This window comes from Pan paniscus, chromosome 3 (assembly GCF_029289425.2).
Source record: "Pan paniscus chromosome 3, NHGRI_mPanPan1-v2.0_pri, whole genome shotgun sequence".
In the NCBI taxonomy this organism is placed as follows: Eukaryota; Metazoa; Chordata; class Mammalia; order Primates; family Hominidae; genus Pan; species Pan paniscus.
The window spans coordinates 58,614,196-58,636,715 of NC_073252.2; the positions used below are offsets into that span (position 1 = coordinate 58,614,196).

General features: G+C 35.6%; 1 protein-coding gene across 3 annotated transcripts in view; it reads right to left on the bottom strand.

Annotated features, from left to right (window-relative positions):
- SLC4A4 (solute carrier family 4 member 4) overlaps nucleotides 1–22,520 on the bottom strand; it is a 383,761-nt gene that overhangs the window by 95,435 nt on the left and 265,806 nt on the right. For all 3 annotated transcript variants that reach the window (XM_055111447.2, XM_063603791.1, XM_055111446.2), the window contains exons 13-14: nucleotides 9,716–9,849; nucleotides 3,341–3,612 (exon numbers count right to left, since the gene is read on the bottom strand). In XM_055111447.2, coding sequence (XP_054967422.1) covers nucleotides 3,341–3,612; nucleotides 9,716–9,849 — 406 coding nt within the window. The remainder of the gene's footprint in view (nucleotides 1–3,340; nucleotides 3,613–9,715; nucleotides 9,850–22,520) is intronic.

Sequence of the window (22,520 nt, forward strand, 5' to 3'; positions counted from 1 at the left end):
ATTACTCTCTCACTATCATCTTTCAGTTTGATATCAAGAAATACTAAATTGATGATGAATGTATTCAGTTTGCTACCAAAAAGCAGTAAGGTTATGGAGAAGTATTAACATTGTCAAAAAGTACTAAGGTTATGGGGGAGATACACAATCATTAATCTTATGGAGTTTTGTTAAATATGAAATTGTCATGAAAGTGCAAATAACTATCCACTGCCTTTTTCCAAACCACAAATAGATTTCATCTCCATAGACTTAAAAAATTCTTCATGTTCACATATATATCTTTCATGAGTACCAATAAGAGGTACAACCAACAGTCTTGTTGCATAATGGGCCAACTGCCCTACAATGTATGCCTAGAAGGAAGGATGATGAAGATAGTTCTGTTTATTCTATTACTTACACTTCAAGGCTAAATACTAACCCTAAATTTTAAGGATCAGTAATAGCAATAATAATGGCAGCTAACAGTTGATTACTTATTACATATTAGAAACTGTCCTAAGAATTTTATCTGTAATAGCTCTTTCTTTTCCTTCAAAATAAATCTATAAGGTAGGTACTATTATTAACCTTAGTTTACAGGTTAGGAAGATAGGGCTAATGTACCTTGGGAAAAGGAACTTGCTGAAAGTCACACATTTGGCCTGAGCCAAACCAGGACTTGAATACAGGATCTTCTGACTTCAAAGCCCTATGACAGTACTTTATTGGTACCAACTAGAGGTAGCAGGAATTGTCAGAGTCCTTCTGGACAACTTCCTAGTTACTTAGCACTGACTTTTTACACAGCCTGGGAAAAACTGGACAAAGGAAAAGCTATCACCACTTATGTCAGCACTTGCTATGCAAGTGTAAAATAGATTCCACCCTTAACGTCACTTTTTCAAAAAAAAACAAAGATCCTTCTTAGAAGGAAAATTACATGTAAAACCATAGTACTTTTTATAATTTGAACACATTTAGATATGTCTTCCTTGGTTTCATGTTACCTTCTCTGCCAACATCCAAATAATAAAACAACGAACACAAGTTTCCATTCGCCTCAGGTAGGTATGGGGTTGACATTAGATGTTTTTTTCTGTGTGACAGGTGTGTTGACAAAGCCCACATCTGGCTTCATGAATATCTCAAAGTGTTTTTTTTCCTTTAGAAAATCTTGGTGTATGATTACTCAAACCTGCCTAAGAAGTCGTAAATAAATAAACTTATACATATATTTATGTATAAATTAATAAATGTAAAGGAAGGCTGAAAATCTCACAATTAAATGTTTGTGAAGCCAATATTTTGAACAGCTGGACTTCCCTGAAGCACTGACTGAAGGGGGAGTTTTATCCCCCTTCTTTCCAAGGAAGAGCTCCATATAGTTGAGTGACAATAACATCTGTGTTTCTCTGGGGAGCACATTTAATTGATTCTAATAATAATATATATCATGGGTTGAATGACACATATTGTGCTTGTTTCCAAGTACTTTTTAAATTATCAAATATTTCAAATCAGTATACAGCTGAACGCTAGTCAGCTTTCGTAACTATATGGCATTCTTGTTAGTTTGAATCTTTAAATTTCTACTTTGTATAACTTTCTGCATTGCTTTTAAATATGGGTTTTATTTTAATGTGTGCTAATTTATCTTAACACAAAAAGAATCCATGAGCACACAGCCCAACAATGCCCTAGCTTGTCATCAGTGTTACTGACTGCCTCATTGTGAGGGAAGTAGTGTTCTCTTTTTTCTCAATTCAAGACACATATCGGTCTTCTAAGACTTCTTCACCAATGTAGCAGAGAAGAATGCATTGCATACCAAAATATCTAGGAGCAATCTGAAACAGCATGCCACAAGCATAAAAAGTAGTATCTTGCTTATTTTTTAAATTCATAAGCATTCTGCATTCTAGTCTATAACCATGTTTGTTTTACGGTAAACATTAAGAGCTTTTTCCTCAGAATCTATAAGTCACAGTGGATATTGCATGAATGTGCCCCACATTTGTGTCCCAGCCCTTTGAACACTGCTGTACTTCTGGTGCTAAAAGACCTTAGTAAAAAGTATGGACTGTATATCAATTTTTATTTTAAGGGACATAGACCTGTATCTAATTGCATAACCTAGAATCACTAGTGCTACTAACATGTAATTGTCTGACACAAATGCCTATCCCTTTTTCTTTTTTTTTTTTTTTTGACAGGGTCTTGCTACCCCCTCAGCCACTTGAGTAGCTACAGGTACGTGCCACCACACCCGGCTGGTTTTTCTATTTTTTGTAGAGACAGGGTTTCATAATGTTGCCTGGACTGGTCTCAAACTCCTGGGCTCAAGCAATCCACCTGCCTCAGCCTCTCAAAGTGCTGTACAAAGAATAATACAGACTTTAATTCCTTGCAAATACTGCAATTTGAGTTAATTTCAAAATTACAGGCATGAGACACCGCACCCAGTCCCTATTCCTTTTTCTATGAGAGAAGATCTAAAACAATTTCCCTCAAAGTAAATCCTTTTTTGAAATGCCTTTCATATTATAAAATGGAATTTTATAATGGAATTACTCCAAGAAAGAATTCCAAAGACCAAGCTGAACATTTTTTTATTTTTATTTTTTTGTGAAAAAGTTCTGATGTCAACTCATGTTTGGTATGATAGATTTTAAAGGGCTAAGATATAGAGAATCACATTCCTTTCCAGGAGTTACTTTTGCTGTTATGCCCTTCTGGATTCTACAATATAAATCTACTCCTAGAACATCACATTCCTTCTTTCATTTCTTCTTCTCTCTTCCTTTCTTTTCTTATTTGTCTAGTAGAGATAAACTATAAAATTCTACCACTAGGCAATTCCAATCTGAATTTCTTTTTTTCATAATTTAATTATTTAAATTATCTGAAGTGGATTAGTATCTTTTTCTTCTATAAGCTTAAAATCATGTATTAAAGGTTTACTTAAAGGAAGACATTCCTACACCAATAAAGAAGCAGCAAAGGATAGGGTTGTCACATATTTATATCTGTTAATACATGTATCCAGGTTTCCCCACTTATAAAATCAAGAATAATGTACACATGAATTCCTTGCAAATCCCACAGTTTGAGTTAATTTCAAAATGTTGAGTTGGTTATGTTCACATTCCAGAGCTCCTGGTCTCCTTCCTGGTTGAATCATACAGCTAAAATACCTCAGGCAATGAGACATCAAATTCAGTAGCGGAGTTTTTCAGAGAAAAAAACAAGACTAATTCCTGAGGACCATGACAGCATGTTGAAAATTTGCAAGCATGGAGCCTACACCTTCCTCCAAATACAAAGCGAGCATAAACACAAAGCGTGATGCCCTCACCTGGGTCAGGTGGCACACAGGTACAGGAAAAGAGAGTGTTGTAGCCCACTTTGAAGTTGGAGTTGATGGGGTAGTAATCTGCAAGCTTGATCATCTTCTTGAAAGCATCATAGATAAAGATGAAGCTAATCAGAGAAGAAAAGCCCTCCTCCGTGAAACGTGTGAAGTATTGAACCAAGAAGCTGGCATCAGTGGCTACCAAAATGAGACATAGGAAGGCGGACCACAGGCCAATCCAAAGGCGAAACTCCAAATAGTCAAAATTATTGTCCCTGGAAAAAAGAAAGAAAAGTGTTTAGATTCCTCCTCCTTGGAACACAAAGAATAATATAAATAAAACTACCAAATGTCTACAGAAAGATTGACAAAAATACAAGATCACCTTTAGCCACTAAATGTGAAACTCTACTTTAGCCAGAAAGCACTAAGTTTAAGAATTTAGTCTAATGATACAATTTTTAAAATAGCAACAAAAGTTTGAGGAAAATGCATTGAAAGTAGTTATATCATTTATATGTGAAAACCTTATTATTTTTCTCATTCAAAAAATATGGTCCCTACCTTCATAGAGTTTATAGAGTAAATAATTTGCAAGCATAGCACTGGCACCTAGAATGTGTTCAATAAATGTTTGTATGAGTTTTATGGGTTCATAAAGACACGAAGATCAATATATTTTCTGTCCCTATGTCATCACGGTCTACTGAGGGAAACAAATCGATAAATGTAATCGCACTATAAAATACTAAGTGATAATGTTACAGAAGAAGGAGTAACTAATTCTGGCTGGAAGGAAAGATGAAGTCGCAGAAAAAATTCAAGGTGTTCAAGGATAAGTAGTAGAAACTTTCTGGACAGACCAGAGAGAGCAAGGCCAGGAAGAGGAAAAAATAGTTAAAAAGATAACGTGGCACAAGATGGCCTGTAATGCTCACTGTGTGTGGACAGTGTGCCACCAACACGAGGTGAAATTAGAAATATGATCTGTCATCAGATCAAGAAAGGCTGTCTTGCCATGCTACTGCCAGACCCTTCCACTTCTTATGAAGCTTGCTCACAGATCTGATATTCTGCTGAAGCTGGGTGTGAAGCATCTTGCGACCAACATCTTTCTGTGTTTGTCCCACAGCAGACTTAGAATAGGCTACTTCTATCTAAGGAGATCACTGTCTTTTGAGGCCTTTCCCATTTCTTACAACTGATTTATTAATAGTTCAAGATTCACAACTCTGAAAGGATGGGTCAAGTGTTAATGTCTTACCATTTTATACTGATCCCTTTTAAATTACGTGGAGAGTGCTTTACAATGATTTTTTAAACTCAATTTATTTGTGACAAAAAAGCGGGTAGTAGGTATTACTTGCATGAGAATAAGAAATAAGTCAAGGATTGTGCATGCTTGACACTCTAGAACCTTGCTTTTAGACAATGAGTTTCTGATAACTGCTAATGATATATCTTAAAACTTTCCCATAGGCAATCAACTCTCCACCTTTACCAGCACCAACCCAATCTTACCCAACCCACAGGTAAGTTTTTGCCTGATACAAACCCCCTCATTGATATCCTTACTGATATCTATACTTGCCTCACTCAAAGCCATTTTCCACACCACAGCCAAAATTATCACTTTTAATGAAAGTCAGACACCCCAGCTTAAATCTTTCAATAGCTTCCCATTGCCCTTAGAATAAAATTCAAATTCTTTACCTAGCACAGTGCCTGGCACATAGAAAGTGCCCCATAAAGACTTGCAGGATGAATAAATGCATGTCTGTAACTTAAGACTTGGCTGAGACAGTTACTGACACTGACCTATGAACTATGTCTCATGCAACCAAGACATGACTGTTCCTATGATAGCTAAAAATTATAGAATATTAGAATTTAAAGTTCTTTAGGTACTGTGATGATTAATTTTATGTCCTGACCAGGCTACGAAGTGCCCAGACATTTGGTCAAACATTATTCTGGGTGTTTCTGTTAGGGTGTCTTTTGAGAAATAAACATTCAGATTGGTGGGCTTTGAGTAAAGCAGATCACCCTCCATAGTATGTGGGAGGAACTCATCCAATCAGTTGCAAGCCTGAATAAAACAAAAAAGATTGACCTTCCCCAGGGCAGCAGAGAATTCTCCAGCAGACTGCCTTTGAACTTCCACAACATCAGCTCTTCCTGGTTCTACAGCAGACAGCCTTCAGACTCAAATAGGAGCATTGGCTCCCCTGGGTCTCCAGCCTGTCAGCCTTGTCAGCCTCTATAATTGCATGAGCCAATTCTTTATAATAAATCTGCACACACACTCACATTTTATGGGTTCTGTTTCTCTGGAGAACACTGGCTAATACAGACACCAATCTGTCAAATTACGACTCATTTTATAGATAAGGACACCAAGACCAATGGAAGTTAAATCATTTATCCAACATCAGGGTTTTAAGGCCTTTCCTGACAGAGCTTGACCAGAAACCAAATCGCTTGATTCTTAGGTTTTCCTTTTAAAAATTATAGCATGATTCCCCATCTGATTTGTATTTAGCTCTAGATAGGGTGAATATTAAAGTCAATGTCTTTTGTTTCTCTCTTCTTATCTAATCATGCAAATTGAAATACATTACCGAAGAAGGAGATTATTAATACTGGGGTAAAGTTATCTTCGATAGACTTTATGGGATCCTTCTGAAGATAACTTTTACTTTCCTTTGCAGTTTGCTTTATGTCCGGAACACCACTGTTTTAATCCTATGCATGCCTATGTGAGATAAGTAAACTATAGAAAAAACTGAGTTCTAGAAATTTGATATAATTTACATTATCATACAATGAGTCAGTGTCAGAATAACAACTAAGAAATACAGTTCTGTTACTTCTGAGACAACATACTTTTTCCTTAAATTAAAATAAAAATTTTAAACAATTACCTAGTTTTGCTACCCTAGCAAGAAGATGAAAGAGCAATCTTGATTTGTTCTAAGAATGCTAGTAGTTGTTTATAGATTTAATGTTTACAGGATAGGATGAGAAACAAATCCATTAACTAGCTAATGGTTAGGAACAACATTAGTTTGGGTACAAAGGAAAAGATACATGTATAAACTTAAACCTTAGAATCTAAACAATATGCTAAACTAGCTGCTTTAAAAGACTTAAGCAATCCTACAGTAGTTCAACAAGAATGACCCAAATAAAGTCAATAAAACCAATGGCACTTCATTATGAAAGTGATATGTGTAGAGCATCAAGAAGAAAGAGGAATAAGGGATGAGAAAAATGTAAATAAGTTGATCATCAGTAATGATTACAGTAAAATGGTATTATTACATCCAATAAATTCCCTTGGTGCCAAATTTAAACAGCAATTAAGTTTTAAAAAGCAACAGGAAATGATATTAGAGATCAAAGAAGAAATTATGGTGAATTAGAAGGAAAAAATAGATTCATATCATTATGGTACCACTCAGTGTTCCTAGATTTTTTGAGTCATAGTTTCTCAGTAGCATAAAACCAAGGATACAAGACAAACTGAAGAAGTCACATCTGAAATATGCTACAGAAATTAATGTGTAGCCACTGACAAATAAATATAAACTCCCTAAAAAAATACATCGGGCAATATCATGGAAGAATTAAAAATTTGAAGGCTTAAAAGTAAACTGTTTAAAGAATATAGGGAAAAACTACTGAACGACCAAATGATAATAATACAAGTTAAAATCCAACCTTAATTGTGAAGTTTTTATATAGCTTAGAACACATTGCTGAAACATCTTTCAGATTCCTCACCCAAGTAAAAAGAAGGAATCTAATTATTATTGTGATAAAATGTGTAAAAATAATGCAAAACAGATTGCAGAATTTGGGAAATAAAACTACAAGTATCTTTGAAAAGTTGTGAGCTATTTTCTTCCTTCTATTACTGATTTTAAGAGATGGCAGCATATCATTCATATTCCTTTATAATTCTCCAGTTTACAGGGCAAATATCAAAACCTCAGAAATAAATCCATGATTATGCAGAGTTTGAGTCCAGTGAACCTACAAAGCAAGGATCTACCTATTCTTCAACAGTGGTAAAATATGTTGGGGAAAATCTGGGCAAGACAAAGTAAAATGGTTCTTAACTGAAGGACTTTTTCAGATCACTTGCATGCTAAAGTCTAAAGTGAACTACCAAGAGGGGGGCATATAGTATACAGCACTTCCCAGACTTACTGGGACCACAGAGGTTTTTTTTTCATGGAGCATGGAATGAGTCTAGTAATTGATGAAACACACTTTTGGAAATAGTGATCTACCCAAATATTTTGTATCTAGACAGAAGATTACCACTGCTGCTGCTATAACATAAACAAATGATATAGCATTGAGATTAAAATAACGCTTGCCACATATTACTAAGTGATGGATTTAAAGCATGGCTTCTCAAATGTTTCTTGTTGATGTACAACTGTTTTCAAATAAATCACTTGGAACTATGTTATGTTACCAATTATGATAGAAAAAAAGGAGAATGAGAAAGGAACTTGCTTAGTGAAAGGAAATAATCTGTATCTCACAATTACTTAAAACAAACTGGGATGCAAACATTTTCTGTAGATTAAGGCTCTGATCACATTTCATCCAATAAATCTTTCTGCAAAGTTTGTGCATGTTTGTTCCTGTTTATAGTACATCCTTGTTTAATCTTTCCACAAAGGCTTTCTTGTCTCACACAATGTTTCCTTAAACATATAAAAACTGTTTGACTCTTTCTATAAACTAACATGAATAAAATTCTTTCCAATGTTCTTCTGAGAATTATGATAGAAAACGGATTTATAATAATAATTACCTACAGAAAATTCACAACACTACTTAAAATTTGGAACTTTTTACATTCTCAAAAGACTCCTGCTGATATCCTCAACCCTGTTTTCAAAAAACTGGTTTTAAATCCTCATTCCCTCCTCCATCTTATGACTATTTTTGATAACACACATACTTTCAAAGGCTATATATGAGTCCATAAGTCCATGATGTACTAGGAAGGTAATGACAGTTCTAAAATTAAAATCCTAAAAATGTATAACAATATAAGACTATGGGAATGCCGACAAGGAGTGCCAGCAGGCCATGAGACATTCTTCAATCTACCTAAGGATTGAGATCTGCCAGTAAAGGCAATTCTCTCTTAGAGGTATCAACTACATTAGAAAGAGGCTGGAATACCCAATTTGATTTTGAATCTATTTGTGTATTAATGTGGCCACTTGGGGAAACTCACGTTTCCCCTTCTTAAAATGATCCATCAATTTCTAAAAGAAAATGCTGATATCATAATTGCGATGCCCATTAGAAACTTCTAGTGATTCCTGAAGAGACTTGGACTCTGGAGTCAGAAAGCAGGAATTCATATCCCAGCCCCACCGATGACTTGTGATATAATATTAGGCAATTTACTTATTGTTCCTGTGCTTGTTTTTTCATCTATAAATCAGGATGTGGTCCCTACCTCACAGGATTGCTGTAAGAATTAAATGAGTTAGTACATGTAAAGTGCCTAGGATAATACTTGGTACATGATCAACTCTCAATAAATGTTAGGTATTTATTCAGCTGAGTTTTGGAAGCTATCTTTAGTTAAGAACATGAAACTGGGGTGAGGAGCAGTGGACTAAGTAAAGAGCATCCAGTCTCTTTCATTATTGAATGATGTGAACTTAATCAATTTAATTTCTCTAGCATGTCAGTCGGGATCATGGCAGGAAACAGAAGGCATTCTGAAGTAACAACAAATGGCAAGGCACTCAGGGACCATCAACAGCAGGAAGCCACTACTAACTTCAGTCTTGAAAAGGCCAAGGAAGGAATAGAGCTACCAGAGCCTGGTGAGGGCTAGAGTCAAGGTGGATGAGCCACTTGACAGGGGCTAAAGTCCTCGGGGATAAGCACTGCCAGAATGCTGTGCTAAAACAAAGACGGTGAGCTGGGGAAAGGCAGACATACTCAGACCTCTCTCTCTCTCTCTCTCTCTCTCTCTCTTCCCGTCTTGTTGGTACTCCCCATTAGCCAAACCCAAGAGGAAGCCAGAAGGCAAAGGGGCATGGGTGTTGTTGTCCACAGGCATCAGCCCCTAGAGCACAGGGCAGGACAATGGGAAAGAGAGTAAGTGGGAAGGGAGCAAGCATGCACACAACATAAGAGCCTCAGTCAAATCACATCTGAAACAAGTGGTGACTACCTAATTGCTAAGGCCCTTTCACCTCTCACATCTGAACATTCCAGTATTCTGAGTGATTCTTGGATCTGCCTAATCACTATTCTATGCTCTATCTAGCCTATAAAGGTTCTACAATTAAGCAATTCTAATTTGCAATTAAATATGTATGTACATACTTGCTGAAATTAAATAGAAGCCTCTCAAAAACTAGGACAGGTCCGGTGCTGCTCAGAATAGTGAGTGGTTGACCAGCAAAAAGGCAAAAGATGGCTCCAGAGACAGCAGTGCCCAGGAAACTCTCCAACACGCCCTAAAATAAAGAAAATATAGATGTTAAATGAAACACATCTTTTTTCTTCTCATTTGTGATGTCACTAGGCAAATAAAGCCACGTGAATATACTATTAGGAGGGTCTTAGCAAACACAACAAGAATGAAGAACAAAGTCTTTTACCAATATGCATATTGCCACCACTTATTTCACATTTATTTCACCTACAATTTAGTCATGGTTCCCTACTCCAAGGGTCGACCTGCTCTAAAGCACTATAATTACTATGATGGCTGGTGTGTAGAAGGCAAAAGGTGGCTCCGATCCTTACTAAAATACTAACTGAAGCTTCTACACGTCAGAATCAAATGGTTAGAAGTGACTTGGTATTTTTGGTGGCAATTTCCTCTTTGTGGTTCCTTTCAGTGTTTAGCCTGATTTCGCCTTGCACATAGTAGGCACTTATCAGTAGCTCTCTTTTATGTACAAAAGCTATTTTTTTCTAGAGAAACACCTTTGAAATAGAAAGGGGCACAAAGGGGACCAAAAAAGTGATTTGTCCTCCATTCTGCAATTTCTCAGACACCAATTTCAAAGACATTCTCATTACATTTTCATTGTCCAATGTAAACTTATAGAAGAGCTTCAATTAACTATTTCTAGAGAAAATATATGTGCTGGAACATAAATAAGTAGTCTTTTATGGCCACATTTCCTTTTAGTTACATCTCTGGAAATCAACCCATCATTTTCCTTTAGCATAATAAAAATAAAGGTGACGTGTCAACGAGGATCACTGACTTACAAAACCATCCTAACTTTCCTAATCACGTCACTCAGGACCAATGCTTTCAAGGATGACAAACTAGCCTGTTTCCTATATTTTTCATTATTTCAAACTTTAGTTATTAGTTTAGTTAGTAGTTAGGTTGGTGCAAAAGTTATCGTGGTTTTTGCCATTAAAATAATTAAAGTAATGGCAAAAACCGCAATTACTTTTGCACCAACCTATAGACAAGCACATGTGTATTTGTAGGAAGCTTCTTTTGTAGACATAAAATAATATTTTATGAAGACATGATTTTTAAACATAAAAAGATGACAGAAACACTTTATTCATACACGAAGCTATAAATCTGAACATTAAAACTTGCAAAATAAAACATTTTCAAATGAGTAAAGAAATTCTATAGCTTTAAAGGACACAATAATATATTCAGTGGTACATAAAACAGTGGAGCAAAATCATGTGATCTCTTGGTATAGGAAGAGTTCTCTCTTCAATTAAACAATAAATTACATGTTGTTAGAAGTATGATTTATGCCACATAAAATAAGCCTTTTAATTGAAACGACCCCCTGACTGGAGCAGAGTGGATTTCTGGGGAATCTGCAGTGTCCCTCAGTCATTTCCTGTGACCCTCAACCTCCGAGTTAACCTATCCATCTGTCAGCCTCACTAGGCCACCTCTTACCATTGTCCCAAAAGTTCTCCAGCAACTTCTCATTCACTTATCATTTTTAAAGAAAATACAATATACATAAAATGATTATGAAGAAATTGTTTTTTAAATCAACTTACAAAACTTACACAGTAAGTGCCACTCAAAAGCTTAGGAGACCATTATTACAATAATTACTCAAAATATTTCTTACACTACTTCAGAGACAGCAACATTCTCCATAGACTGACATTAGCAATAGCACATCCTCCTATTTTAAGGGTGGAATTCAATTCAGAAAACAAACAAAAATCCTTTAGAGCAGCACTAGATAATAATGTAGTTGGGATGACGGTGGATAAAAAACAAGACTTGACAATTAAATAGTAAGATTGGCTTCTCTCATGGCAAATACACACACTCTGAAACAATCCAGAACAACTCCAGTTCATACACAAATCTAGGTTTGAAGCCTGGCAGGAAGGTCTCATAAGGACTTCCATTTACATGGATGTAGGTCCAGCACATGGCTGAAGGGTACCATCTCATTATTTATAGCCATTCCGTAGAGAGACTATCTTGCTCATTCTTCCTTACAGGGACAGAAACCAGAATAACAAGGAAGGGCAGCAGAACCAAGATGTATTTATGCAGAGAAGACAGAAAAAGGTTATCCTAGGCCAACAAATAGCATTTGCCTTGATTTCTGAAACATTTAGACATTGAGATTCAAGGGAGTTAAGTGATATGAACAAATTCACATTCAATGTGACACAAGTCTTTGGGTCTTTAGTGTATGTACTTGCCCAACCAGACTTCACCCCTGGTAAGGATAAAAGGTGTACCACAGACTGGGATTTCAACCCTTGTGCATAGACAGTGGGCTTTCTATGTCTTTATAATTTATCTTTCTTTTTTACAACTTACACCAGTGTATGCATAAGACGAAAGGTAGAAGCTTGAATGCTTCCTGTGGCAGGACAAGCTACACTCTGGGTGCATGTGATAGGCAGATATACTACAACATTCTTTATTAAGCAAGGAGTGATATTTCTTATCACTACTATGGATCAAAACAGCACTGACTGAGTGTAAGGGAGAATATAAAGGGGAAAAGAGCAATATAAAAGAAGAGATTTTTGCATTCTCTACTTGATTTGACATAGCCATTAATCTTGGGGAGGATAAGAACAGGGTCTTCTGGCATCATCCATGTTTCTCTTTCTCTCATCATGCTATCCACCATCTCTACATGTGGTCTGTAGACACTCAGCAAATGTTAAAGGAACCAAGAAGCAAGACCCAAATGATACTCTAGGTTCCACTTATCAAAGGTCAACAGGCATTGTTGCTCATTCGGTAAAGATAACAACCAATTTCTTCCAGAAAACCACTTTGATTTATGGAAGCCATATGACTGTTAAAAGGCATATTTTTATTTCAGTACTTGATCCTTTGGTAAGTGCTACAGTTTCCATTCTGTTGCTGACAATCTTGAAACACAGACAGGTGATTTATTATACACACTGCACTGGAAACTTGCTTAAACTTAGAGATGTTTCCAGTATTTCTGAGAAAATAACTATTTGACATCTTCCTCTTCACAATACAGAAATTTAAAAAATAACATGTAATGAATAACTGTAGTTTAACTGTAAAGTTTAAAGCAATTTATAAGGTGAACTATCAGAAACCTCTTTTCTGATTTATTATATTCAGTGTTCACTCATACAAAAAGGAAAACAATGTGTGGATATGTGTATTTTTAAAAGCCATAACTCATAAAGGCATTTCTACACCTGATTTCTCAGAGGAACATATTCCCTAGCAATTTATGAGGCTGCAGACAGCTAAGCTCTGAGGTGTGGAGCAATAGGATGCCACAAAGTGCTCTAGTCCATTTTGGTTGGGCTTTCATTTTATTCCACTTTTGATGTGACACCACTGTGGAACAGTAGAAAGAGCAAACAACTGGCAGTCAGAAATCTGGAGTCTGGGCTCCATTCTGCCAAAGAGAGCTGATGGTCTTAGAAATGTCACTTCACCTCAGTAAATTTCAGTATTTTTATGGAGAGGAAAAATTGAGACACTGTAGTGGAGCACCGGACTCTGGAGTTAGACAATCCCAGATAGACATCTATACCATATTATTTCCTGGATCAATGACTTTAAGCAAGTTATTTAACCTACCTATGCTTCCTGGAGTTAGTATGCACATTAGATAGATAATGTATGTAAGGTGCTTAGCATAGTCTCTGACTGATAAAAACCTTTTCAATACATGGCAACCATATGTGTACTGTACTTATTTAAATATTAGATGACGGCCGGGCATAGCGGCTCACACCTGTAATCCCAGCACTTTGGGAGGCTCAGGTGGACAGATCACCTGAGGTGAGGAGTTCGAGACCAGCCTGGCCAACATGGAGAAACTCTGTCTCTACTAAAAACACAAAAATTAGCCAGGCATGGTGGTGCACACCTGTAGTCCCAGCTACTCAGGAGGCTGAGGCAGGAGAATTGCTTGAACCCAGGAGGCAGAGGTTTCAGTGAGCTGAGATCACGCCACTCCACTCCAGTCTAGGCGACAGTTTCAAAAAAAAAAAAAAAAAAAGATGAGGAGGTTGGACTGGATAATCTCTAAGGTCTCTTCCAGGTGGCTCAGCACAAAGAGCATGTCTTGGAGTCAGGGACATCTGAATTTAAATCTCAGTTCTACCAGTGACCAACTGGGTAACCTTTCTAAATCCTACTTCTCTTCTGTAAAATCAATAGCTACTTCACAGGATAATTATTTGGATAAAATGAAAGAATAATATGTAAAGAGCTAAGAACAGAGTCTCATATAAAGCAGAGATACAATCTAATGTTGATTTCTTTTCCTTGGCTGCTTTTCACCACCTTCTTTTCAGCCTCTCTCTATTATTTCTCTTTCCTTTAAGAGACGAAGGAGAGAAAAAGAAATTCAAAAGAAATGATGTGAAAAGATAAAAATTAGTCTTCAGAAGAAACAGGTAAAAAAAAGCCTCTTTAGGTCTACAGTATTTCCCAGAGTAAATTTTAAATCAACAGAAAAGTCTTAGGCGGCAACACTACGGCCATTAAGAGACGCTTCTTTCCATTCCTTTGCATCACGTGCAAGTCAATGATAATAAACAAAATAGCTTGCTTTACTTTACAGCAGTGAAGTCAAAATCGATATCCAAAAACATTTGTGAATATTTTTCAGCTTGTATTAGGGTATAAAATTAAACCAAGGATGGCCCATGTTTGGCCCATGTTTTTTTAAAGTCAAGAAATTAGGACAAGTCCCAGAATAGTAAAACATATTTTTTACTAAAAGAAATCAGACCATAGGAGCAAGATTCTAAAAAAAATTAAAAGCCAACCACAATTTGTAATATCAGCATTTTATGTCTTTCAGCAACTTGGGACAAGGGCTGCCAAGGCCACCAATACCTGTCATGGCTAAGGCAAAGCAAGCACATTCAAGATGATAAAACATCAAATATTAAAAATCTATGCTGTCAACTTGGATTTATCGCAATTTGGTTTCTTCATATAACACTAAAAAGTGACTTCTGTTGTTTTATGTCCTTTTTATTAAGGACTTTATTATTTGGATTAATAATTATAAACCTGTTTAGGGAGGCTGAGTGACAATAACAGAAGGGGAAAAAAGGCTAAGGAGAAAAGTGACAGAACAGCCTAGGAAAACAAAAAATTTTCTATTTTTTTTGACAATTTTCCACCCACTAAAGTATGGAAAATAAAGGTGGCATCAAATGATAAAGCATTTACCAACATTACTGTCGTGTTTCAGGCTTTAGAATTTTTTTTGTTTATAACCGTAAAAAGAAATGCCAGTCTTTTTGGTGGTGTTCATAAGGAACTCTGCAGCATACTGAATAATAAATAATAAAATTAAATTTTGCTAGATAAGCCTTTGAAACTAAAGTTTAGTCAGGATTTATGAGGTAGCCCAATGCCACTGGAAATAAGCAGTCAGAGCGGAATTAACCTATATGAATTTTGATGTCAGGTCACCAGCATAAGACAAACCACATGATCAAAAATAAGTGGAGAAATGATTCAAGTATCTAAAGCAAATTTGGGTCACATGAGAGTCATCTCAGAAGATTTTTTAATTAAAAAAAATACTGATTCTTTATTTCCACCCTAAACAATTAAATCAGAACCAATGAAGACAATGCCTAGGGATTCAGTATGTTTTTAAGTTCCCCAAGTGATTGCCATGTGCCCCAAATGTGAGATGTACCTCCCCTTATCCTTCAGAATATCAGTAACGATTGGTCACACAGACCATTCATCTACATTGGGGAAGGAGACTGGATATACAACCCTCATTTTTTTATTTCCCCTGTGTAGCTACAGCCAATAAATCAGTGATTTCTGTCCTGACAGATCACAGCTGCCAAATCTTTATTGCCACCCGCTCTGCCTAAAGTACTTTGTCATCATAAGCAAGGATTTCTGTTTACAATGCCCAGCAGGAAATGAAAAAAAGGCAAGACTTGAAAGACGAATTATCTCCCTGCTTGAAGAAAAGTATGAGCCAAAAATCTTACCAAGAGTTCCAAGTCTAATAGGCTGGATGAGCAAGACATGGAGGGCTTTCTAATATTTTTTTTGTTTGAAGAGCTGTGAATACGTATCTAGATCATCGGAAACATTAGGCCAGTATAACCTTACACAAAAACCAATTCCAGATGGATAAAAAATTTAAACGAAAACAGAAAAGAACTAAAATATGTGGGTAAATATTTCCTTTATCTTGGGGTAGGGAAAACCTCTCTAAATATATCACGAAAAGAAGAAACGATTAAAAAATTGCGATTTTGGCTACATAAAAATTAAGATCTATACAGCAAAAGAAATCATAAATAAGGTTAAAAGACATATGGTAACCCTAAGAAAAATATGTTTTGTAATATTTCTCACATGCAAAGAGAAAATATCCTTATTATACAAAGAGTTCTCATAAGGCAATGAAAAAAACCCTAATGCCCCAAAAGGAAAATATACCAATGATACAAGTATAAAGAAGTATAGACAATCAATAAAAATGTAAAAGGAGATTCACCCTCACTAAGTAATCAAAGAAATTAGAATTAAACAAAAATGAACCATTATTTTTCAACCCACAGAACGACAAAAAATGAGAATATGGGACAATTCTGTTTTTACAAGGGTATAAGCAAGTGGACATCCTTGTCCATTATTGGTAGACATATGAACTGGTATAGCCTTGTGTAGTGTATTTGAAACAAATATCAAAAAATAAAATGAGCACATCCTGCAATCATTCTGCTAGAAATTTGCCCTAGGAAGGTAACCACAGAAAATAAACATGTAGTTAATCACCTACATTTTTTTTGTTTATAAAAAACTGGGAAAAACTAAAAGTCCACTAAGAGGGGCTCTGTTATAGTAATAGCACATGCATCATGTGCATAAATATACGTGGTCATTAAAAATGATGTTAAATATTCATACTGAAGTGGAAAGACATCCATGAAATACTAAAGTTATGTAACAGCATCCTTTATGTCAATCTATCTGTATACACATGAATTTTAAGATGTATGGGAAAATGTTCATGACAATGTTAATAATGATTAATTCTGGTTGATGGGTTTAAGGGCAAAATTACCTTCTACGTAATTTTTTTGGTTTTTTGGAATTTTCTACAATACATAATTATATCTTATTCTCAAAACAGTTGCAAGTCAAACACAAAATAAGAATTAGAATTTAGCATCAGTTGAGACTCCCCACATCCCTGCCTAAATCACTATCATTTTCTGATCACCAAGAAAATAGGGTGACAAAGGTCTTTCAAATCAAAAAACCCACCAAATACATATTACTTAACCTCAATCAAACAGGATTTAATTCACAACTTGCCCATGAAGCAAAGCACATTATTTAAAGCTTCTTTAAAGAAGAAATAGCTAATAAGTTTTAAAGGCAACCAGGTAATGCAGAATCCTTATTTTGTCACTAAATATGTCTATTTATTTTTACCTACCAAAATTGTGTCATTCCAACAGACAATCTCTACCTAACTTTGAAACTGGAATATGTTGATAGTGTAGATTAACGTCACCTTATATTTTCACTTCAAGGAGGAAATGCATTTTGGTGCCAAAGTACAACACTCAGCTAAATTGAAATTCTTGTACAATTCTCAATATAGTAAAGCAATTACCAATTTGCTTTAATCTTGCTGTTATAAATTACACATAATAGGCTTTGTAAAGATTTGTCTATCTTATCAAGGAACATCACATGTGAATAAGAAATGATATAGTTCCAACTTAAGCAGATTGATTAAATATTCTCAGCACAGCTTTATGTTAAAATAAAGTCTCAAATTTGGAGATGGCAACTATAAATGTTCCTTATTATGAGACAAGTTCCCTTAAAATGTGCTCTGTTAAGCTCCATAAATATCACAAAATTCACAGAATCTAAAAATCTTACTGTATTCTTTTGCTAAAAGGTTTGTGAAAATAGGATTATATTTACTCCTGGAAAAAAATTAAAATTACTTTCTTCACTCAGTCTTCACTCTAGACTGTGCTTATTCATTCACAATCAACAATGTAGATTTAAATTAAAATACTTTTCTGTATTTCATAACACTAAAAGGAACAATTTTTTAAATAATATAAGACTTTTCACAAGGTATCAAAAATTATTCCTTATAGAAGTATCTTGCCCATAGACTAAGTAATCCATAAATATTTGTTGATTTAATTTGCATAGGTTCCATTCAGACAGTACTTTGAATGAAAAACCAATAGTAGTAATAAATTCTACTGAAATATATTTATATGCTGACATTTAACAATTTAATTAGAAGTAGCTAAATGAATTAAGCAGTATACTTGTTTGGCAACCAAGAATATAAATGAATTGGCCCATCCATATGAATGGGTTCCACATCAGTGGATTCAACCAACTGCAGATCAAAAATAGGAAAAAATAAAAATAAAACATAACAATATAACAATAAATGCTAATACAAAATTTAAAATATAGTATAATGTATTTCATAGTATTTGCATTGTATTAGGCATTATAAGTAACCTAGAGATAATTTAAAGTATATGGATGTGCAAAGGTACTACACAAATAGTACTCCATTTTGTAAAAGAGATTTGCACATCGATGAATTTTGGTATCCATGGGAGGAAAGGGGGTCCTGGAACCAATCCTCTGCTGATATCGAGGAATGACTGCAATAATGCAGTGAGTTGGCATGCATGGTTACAGAGAGTTTAGTTATGAAGGGGACACGTTATTTAGGATGGTAAGGATGAAAAGCCTTTGTTTACCTGACAATATGGCAAGGAGACCAGAGTATTAATGTGGAACTTACTATAAGAAAAGGAAAATAAGAGTGTCACATAATTCACGGACTTCAGAAAGCTTATGTTCTAGTCCTCCATTGCTGTACCATAAAAAAAGGAAACAGTCACAAGCCAGGGTTGCATCTCAGATGAACGTAATGTCAACTCTTGGCTGAGTGGTTCAGTTACTCAAAGAAGCCGTAGCTAAAGTTTACTGCTGACATTTAACAAGAAATTTGTGAATACCCATTCTGTAAGTCCCAGAGTTCTCTCAGAGCAGCCTAATGGGCAAAATGTGTACGCCAAGCTAGTGAATTCATGCAATCATCTATGTCAGCATTATAACTGTATGATTGTACTTAGAGTCACTGTAGCCTCAACTGTTCTATTTTGAACATAATTTCATGGGAAATAATCTACATAGCTCCCAAAATAATCTGCTTCTAATTATATATGTGTATATATATGCTCTAACATAAATGCTTCAAACAGGCAAGACCTTCTGAACAGAAGCTGGCAGAAGAGTTTGCTTAGACAACAGCCATGCAGTGACTCATCTGTGTTTTCACAACACATTTCTACCCAGCACCCATGTCTATTTGTAGCCTGACAATAAAGGCCCTATGTGAACCATCTCTGAGCTGTCTGCCTTTAAAAGCAAGGACACTGTTCTCAGTTGACTCATTTGAGCTGCCTGTGCTTTTGTGAATAACCCACTGCCACATTTATGAAGGCATGTGACATAACTGCAGATTATTTCAGGCTCTGCCAGTGCTTTTCTGCTTAGTCTTGGTCTACTGTTTAGAAAAGCAAGTGAAGCCAGAGGACTTCATCCCCTAAATAAGCCCACTACACCCCACTACTGGTATCTCTTGGGGGTAACTGAAAAAGACTGTTTTCATCAACACCCTACACTATAACTGGGATTCAAAATTGGAATTCCTGTCTATTTTGCTCATCTGTCTTTATCTCCAGCACTTAAAACAGTGTCAAACACATAGTAGACACTCCATAAATATTTGCAAGGAATGAATCAACTTCTGCCATAGACCTGTAAAATGACCTGGGCCTTAGCACCAAATTTACAAAATATTTTCTTATCCTGGTCCCAGGTCAAGAAGACTTCTCCTGCCAGAAAATCAAAAATTTTGTGCGGTAAAGTACATACCCTTTCAATCAAGAGATTATCTTCCACCTTAAATTCCACATTAAATCACCTTACTCCCTAGTCCTTAAAATATATAAAACTATTAATATTTGTTAAGTTTTGGCTCAACAAATTTAAATTCATAGTCATTAATTTTCTATGCCTCTTTTTCAGTGTTTTTGCCACTTACTGTAATTTCTAGATGTATCAAATTGTAGTCTAGGAGAAAGATATTACTAATATGTTTCTTAAAGGAAAAATGCTTCGGAAGAGAGTGAAAAATATGTTCTTCAGTATTTTCAAACAATCCATCCACAGTTTCAGTGAAATTATCAATGGAGGTTAAAAAATCTATTAATAAAATAATCAAATTACATCTGGAAAATTTCCCCATAAATTTGAAAGTCAACTCTTAGGAGTCACATCCAGCAAATGGTTATTTTAGTGGACTACTTAACATCCTGAAGCACTGAAAGTATTTACGTTTCTCCTGAAATCTTTAGAACACAGAAAATAGCTAATTTCACCAGCAAGGCCTTTCCCAGGTCATATATCACATAGGAGAAAAATACCAATTAACTATGTATGTTACATAATAGAGTGCTCTACTTTCCCAAAACCTACTCATAAAGAAGTTCATCCATCTAGGAGGGATCAAAACAGATCTGAACAGACTTCTTCTCTACAGTCAGATGCAGCACTGTAAAGCCAAGTCTTATGAGGTTGCAAAGAATTACAATTCAATTCAAAAAAGGCAATAAACTAATACATATAGGCAATATTGCAATGTCCCCATCTCAATGAGAATGTCCATCAAAAAAAAGTTTAAAAATTATCTGCACAACACAAGAAAGTCTCTATACATTCTGACAGACGGAAGACAGTTTTGTTCTTACCGCCCTCTCAAAATCACAGCTTTCTTCTATTTTCTTAACATGTGGTTGCCTGTATTAACTTCTTCAAGCTGGCCGTAGGGTGTTTCCCCAGTGCCATCTTCTCCATTTTTTTTCTTGAACGATCTGTTTTAGTTATCCTTACACTGTCATTTAGATGAAGAATAGCTGCCCAACTTGGATATAGATCAAATTTTATAAAAATTCTATTACTGACATCACTACTACAATTTAATGTATTCATTTTTGTCTTACAAATGAGGGAAAAGGAGAAAAACATGCTCTGTCTATTTCATCTCTATGTCCTATTAGAGTTGGTTCTCATAACCCATGCTGCAGATCTCTCACTGGTAACACAGAGGTATGTGTTCTTTGACCAGCACGATATTATTTCCTAAAATGTTAATCAGTTGCCAATACTTAAAAATCACTGGTTTCATTAAGAATCAGAATTTTCAGCCTCTCTTTGAAGATCAGAAAATGAAGCAATACTGGGTACACATTTATGTGGGAAAAAGCAAAGCTGAGTGGCAACTGCCTCTTTCTGATGGAGCATGAGCTCTTAGACATCATCACAGTCCCCCCACTGTGAGAAAGCCCAAGTTAGCTATGTGGAGAAGTCGCGTGGAGAGTATCCAGACCCCAAATATTCTGGACCTCCTAGCTTAGGCACCAACACATGAGTAAAGAAGCTGCTGCGTGACCTCAACCTCTGCTGCCATCTGACTGCAAGTGAATGAGGGACCAAAGAGAGAACCACTCAGCTGAGCCAACCCACCATCCAGCCATGAAAGAGAGTAATAAAATGGTTGTTTCAAGCCTCTAAGTTTTGGGGTAACATGCTATGCAGTACTAGATAAGAACTAAAAGATAAAACTGCACTTGACAAACTAAAATACAATTGTATAATTTCTCCCTTTTTACTTAGGTCAACATAGATGTTATAATCTCCATAGTATTTTTGTATTTAGACAAAAATCTAAAATATGCATGTGCCCAGGAAAGAAAACCAAAGTAGAAAAAAAGCAATCCTATGGAATCAGCTGCATTTAAAAAAAAAATAAGCTGGCTGGCATCACTTATGAATACCACATAGGTTATACAATAATATATAGTAAAGTGGAAGGAAAAGTGTGAAAAGGGCTTCAATCTGGTCCTTTTCATAGGAATATAACTTCATTCACTACTCGTATTCATCACCTAGCACAATAGCTTTTTTGAAAAGGATTGGACCAACTAAAAGTAATTTGGGACATATTTTTCTGGTTGGTGGAGGGAATCAGACACATCTTTTCTATCACCAAAACTTTATTATTGTTGCAAAAGGAAGATAATGCTATCTGAGAAGTAACCAACTAATTGTGGTTACAATTAATCATACAAAATAAGTCAAGCCAGAGTCGTTACAGCTTAATGAGAATCAGGTCCACCTGCAGGAGATATAACTGTTAGCTTGTATTCATTAAAACCAAATTATACTGGTAAACATGCAAACCCAACTTTGAGCAAATCGCTCAATGGTTGGAAGCTATTTGCTCATGTGTAAAATTAAGCTAATTATACATTCCCGAAGAAAGTGTAATCATCAAGTTTAACAGAATATGTTCCACATAGTCAAACTAGTAGAAGATCTAAACCTTGTGCACTGTACAAAATTAAAGCAGCTGATATGCTTTTGCCCAAATAGAATTGTATATCCTCATTTCCTTCCCTTCCTTTCCCTACTTGTGACTCAAGCCAGATTTCATCGAGCTATTTTTATAATTACTAAAATGCTGGAAATACAGCAGCAGGCCAGAAGCAAAGTAAAATGCAGCATCCAGCAAAAGAAAGAAAATCACGCTGAGTA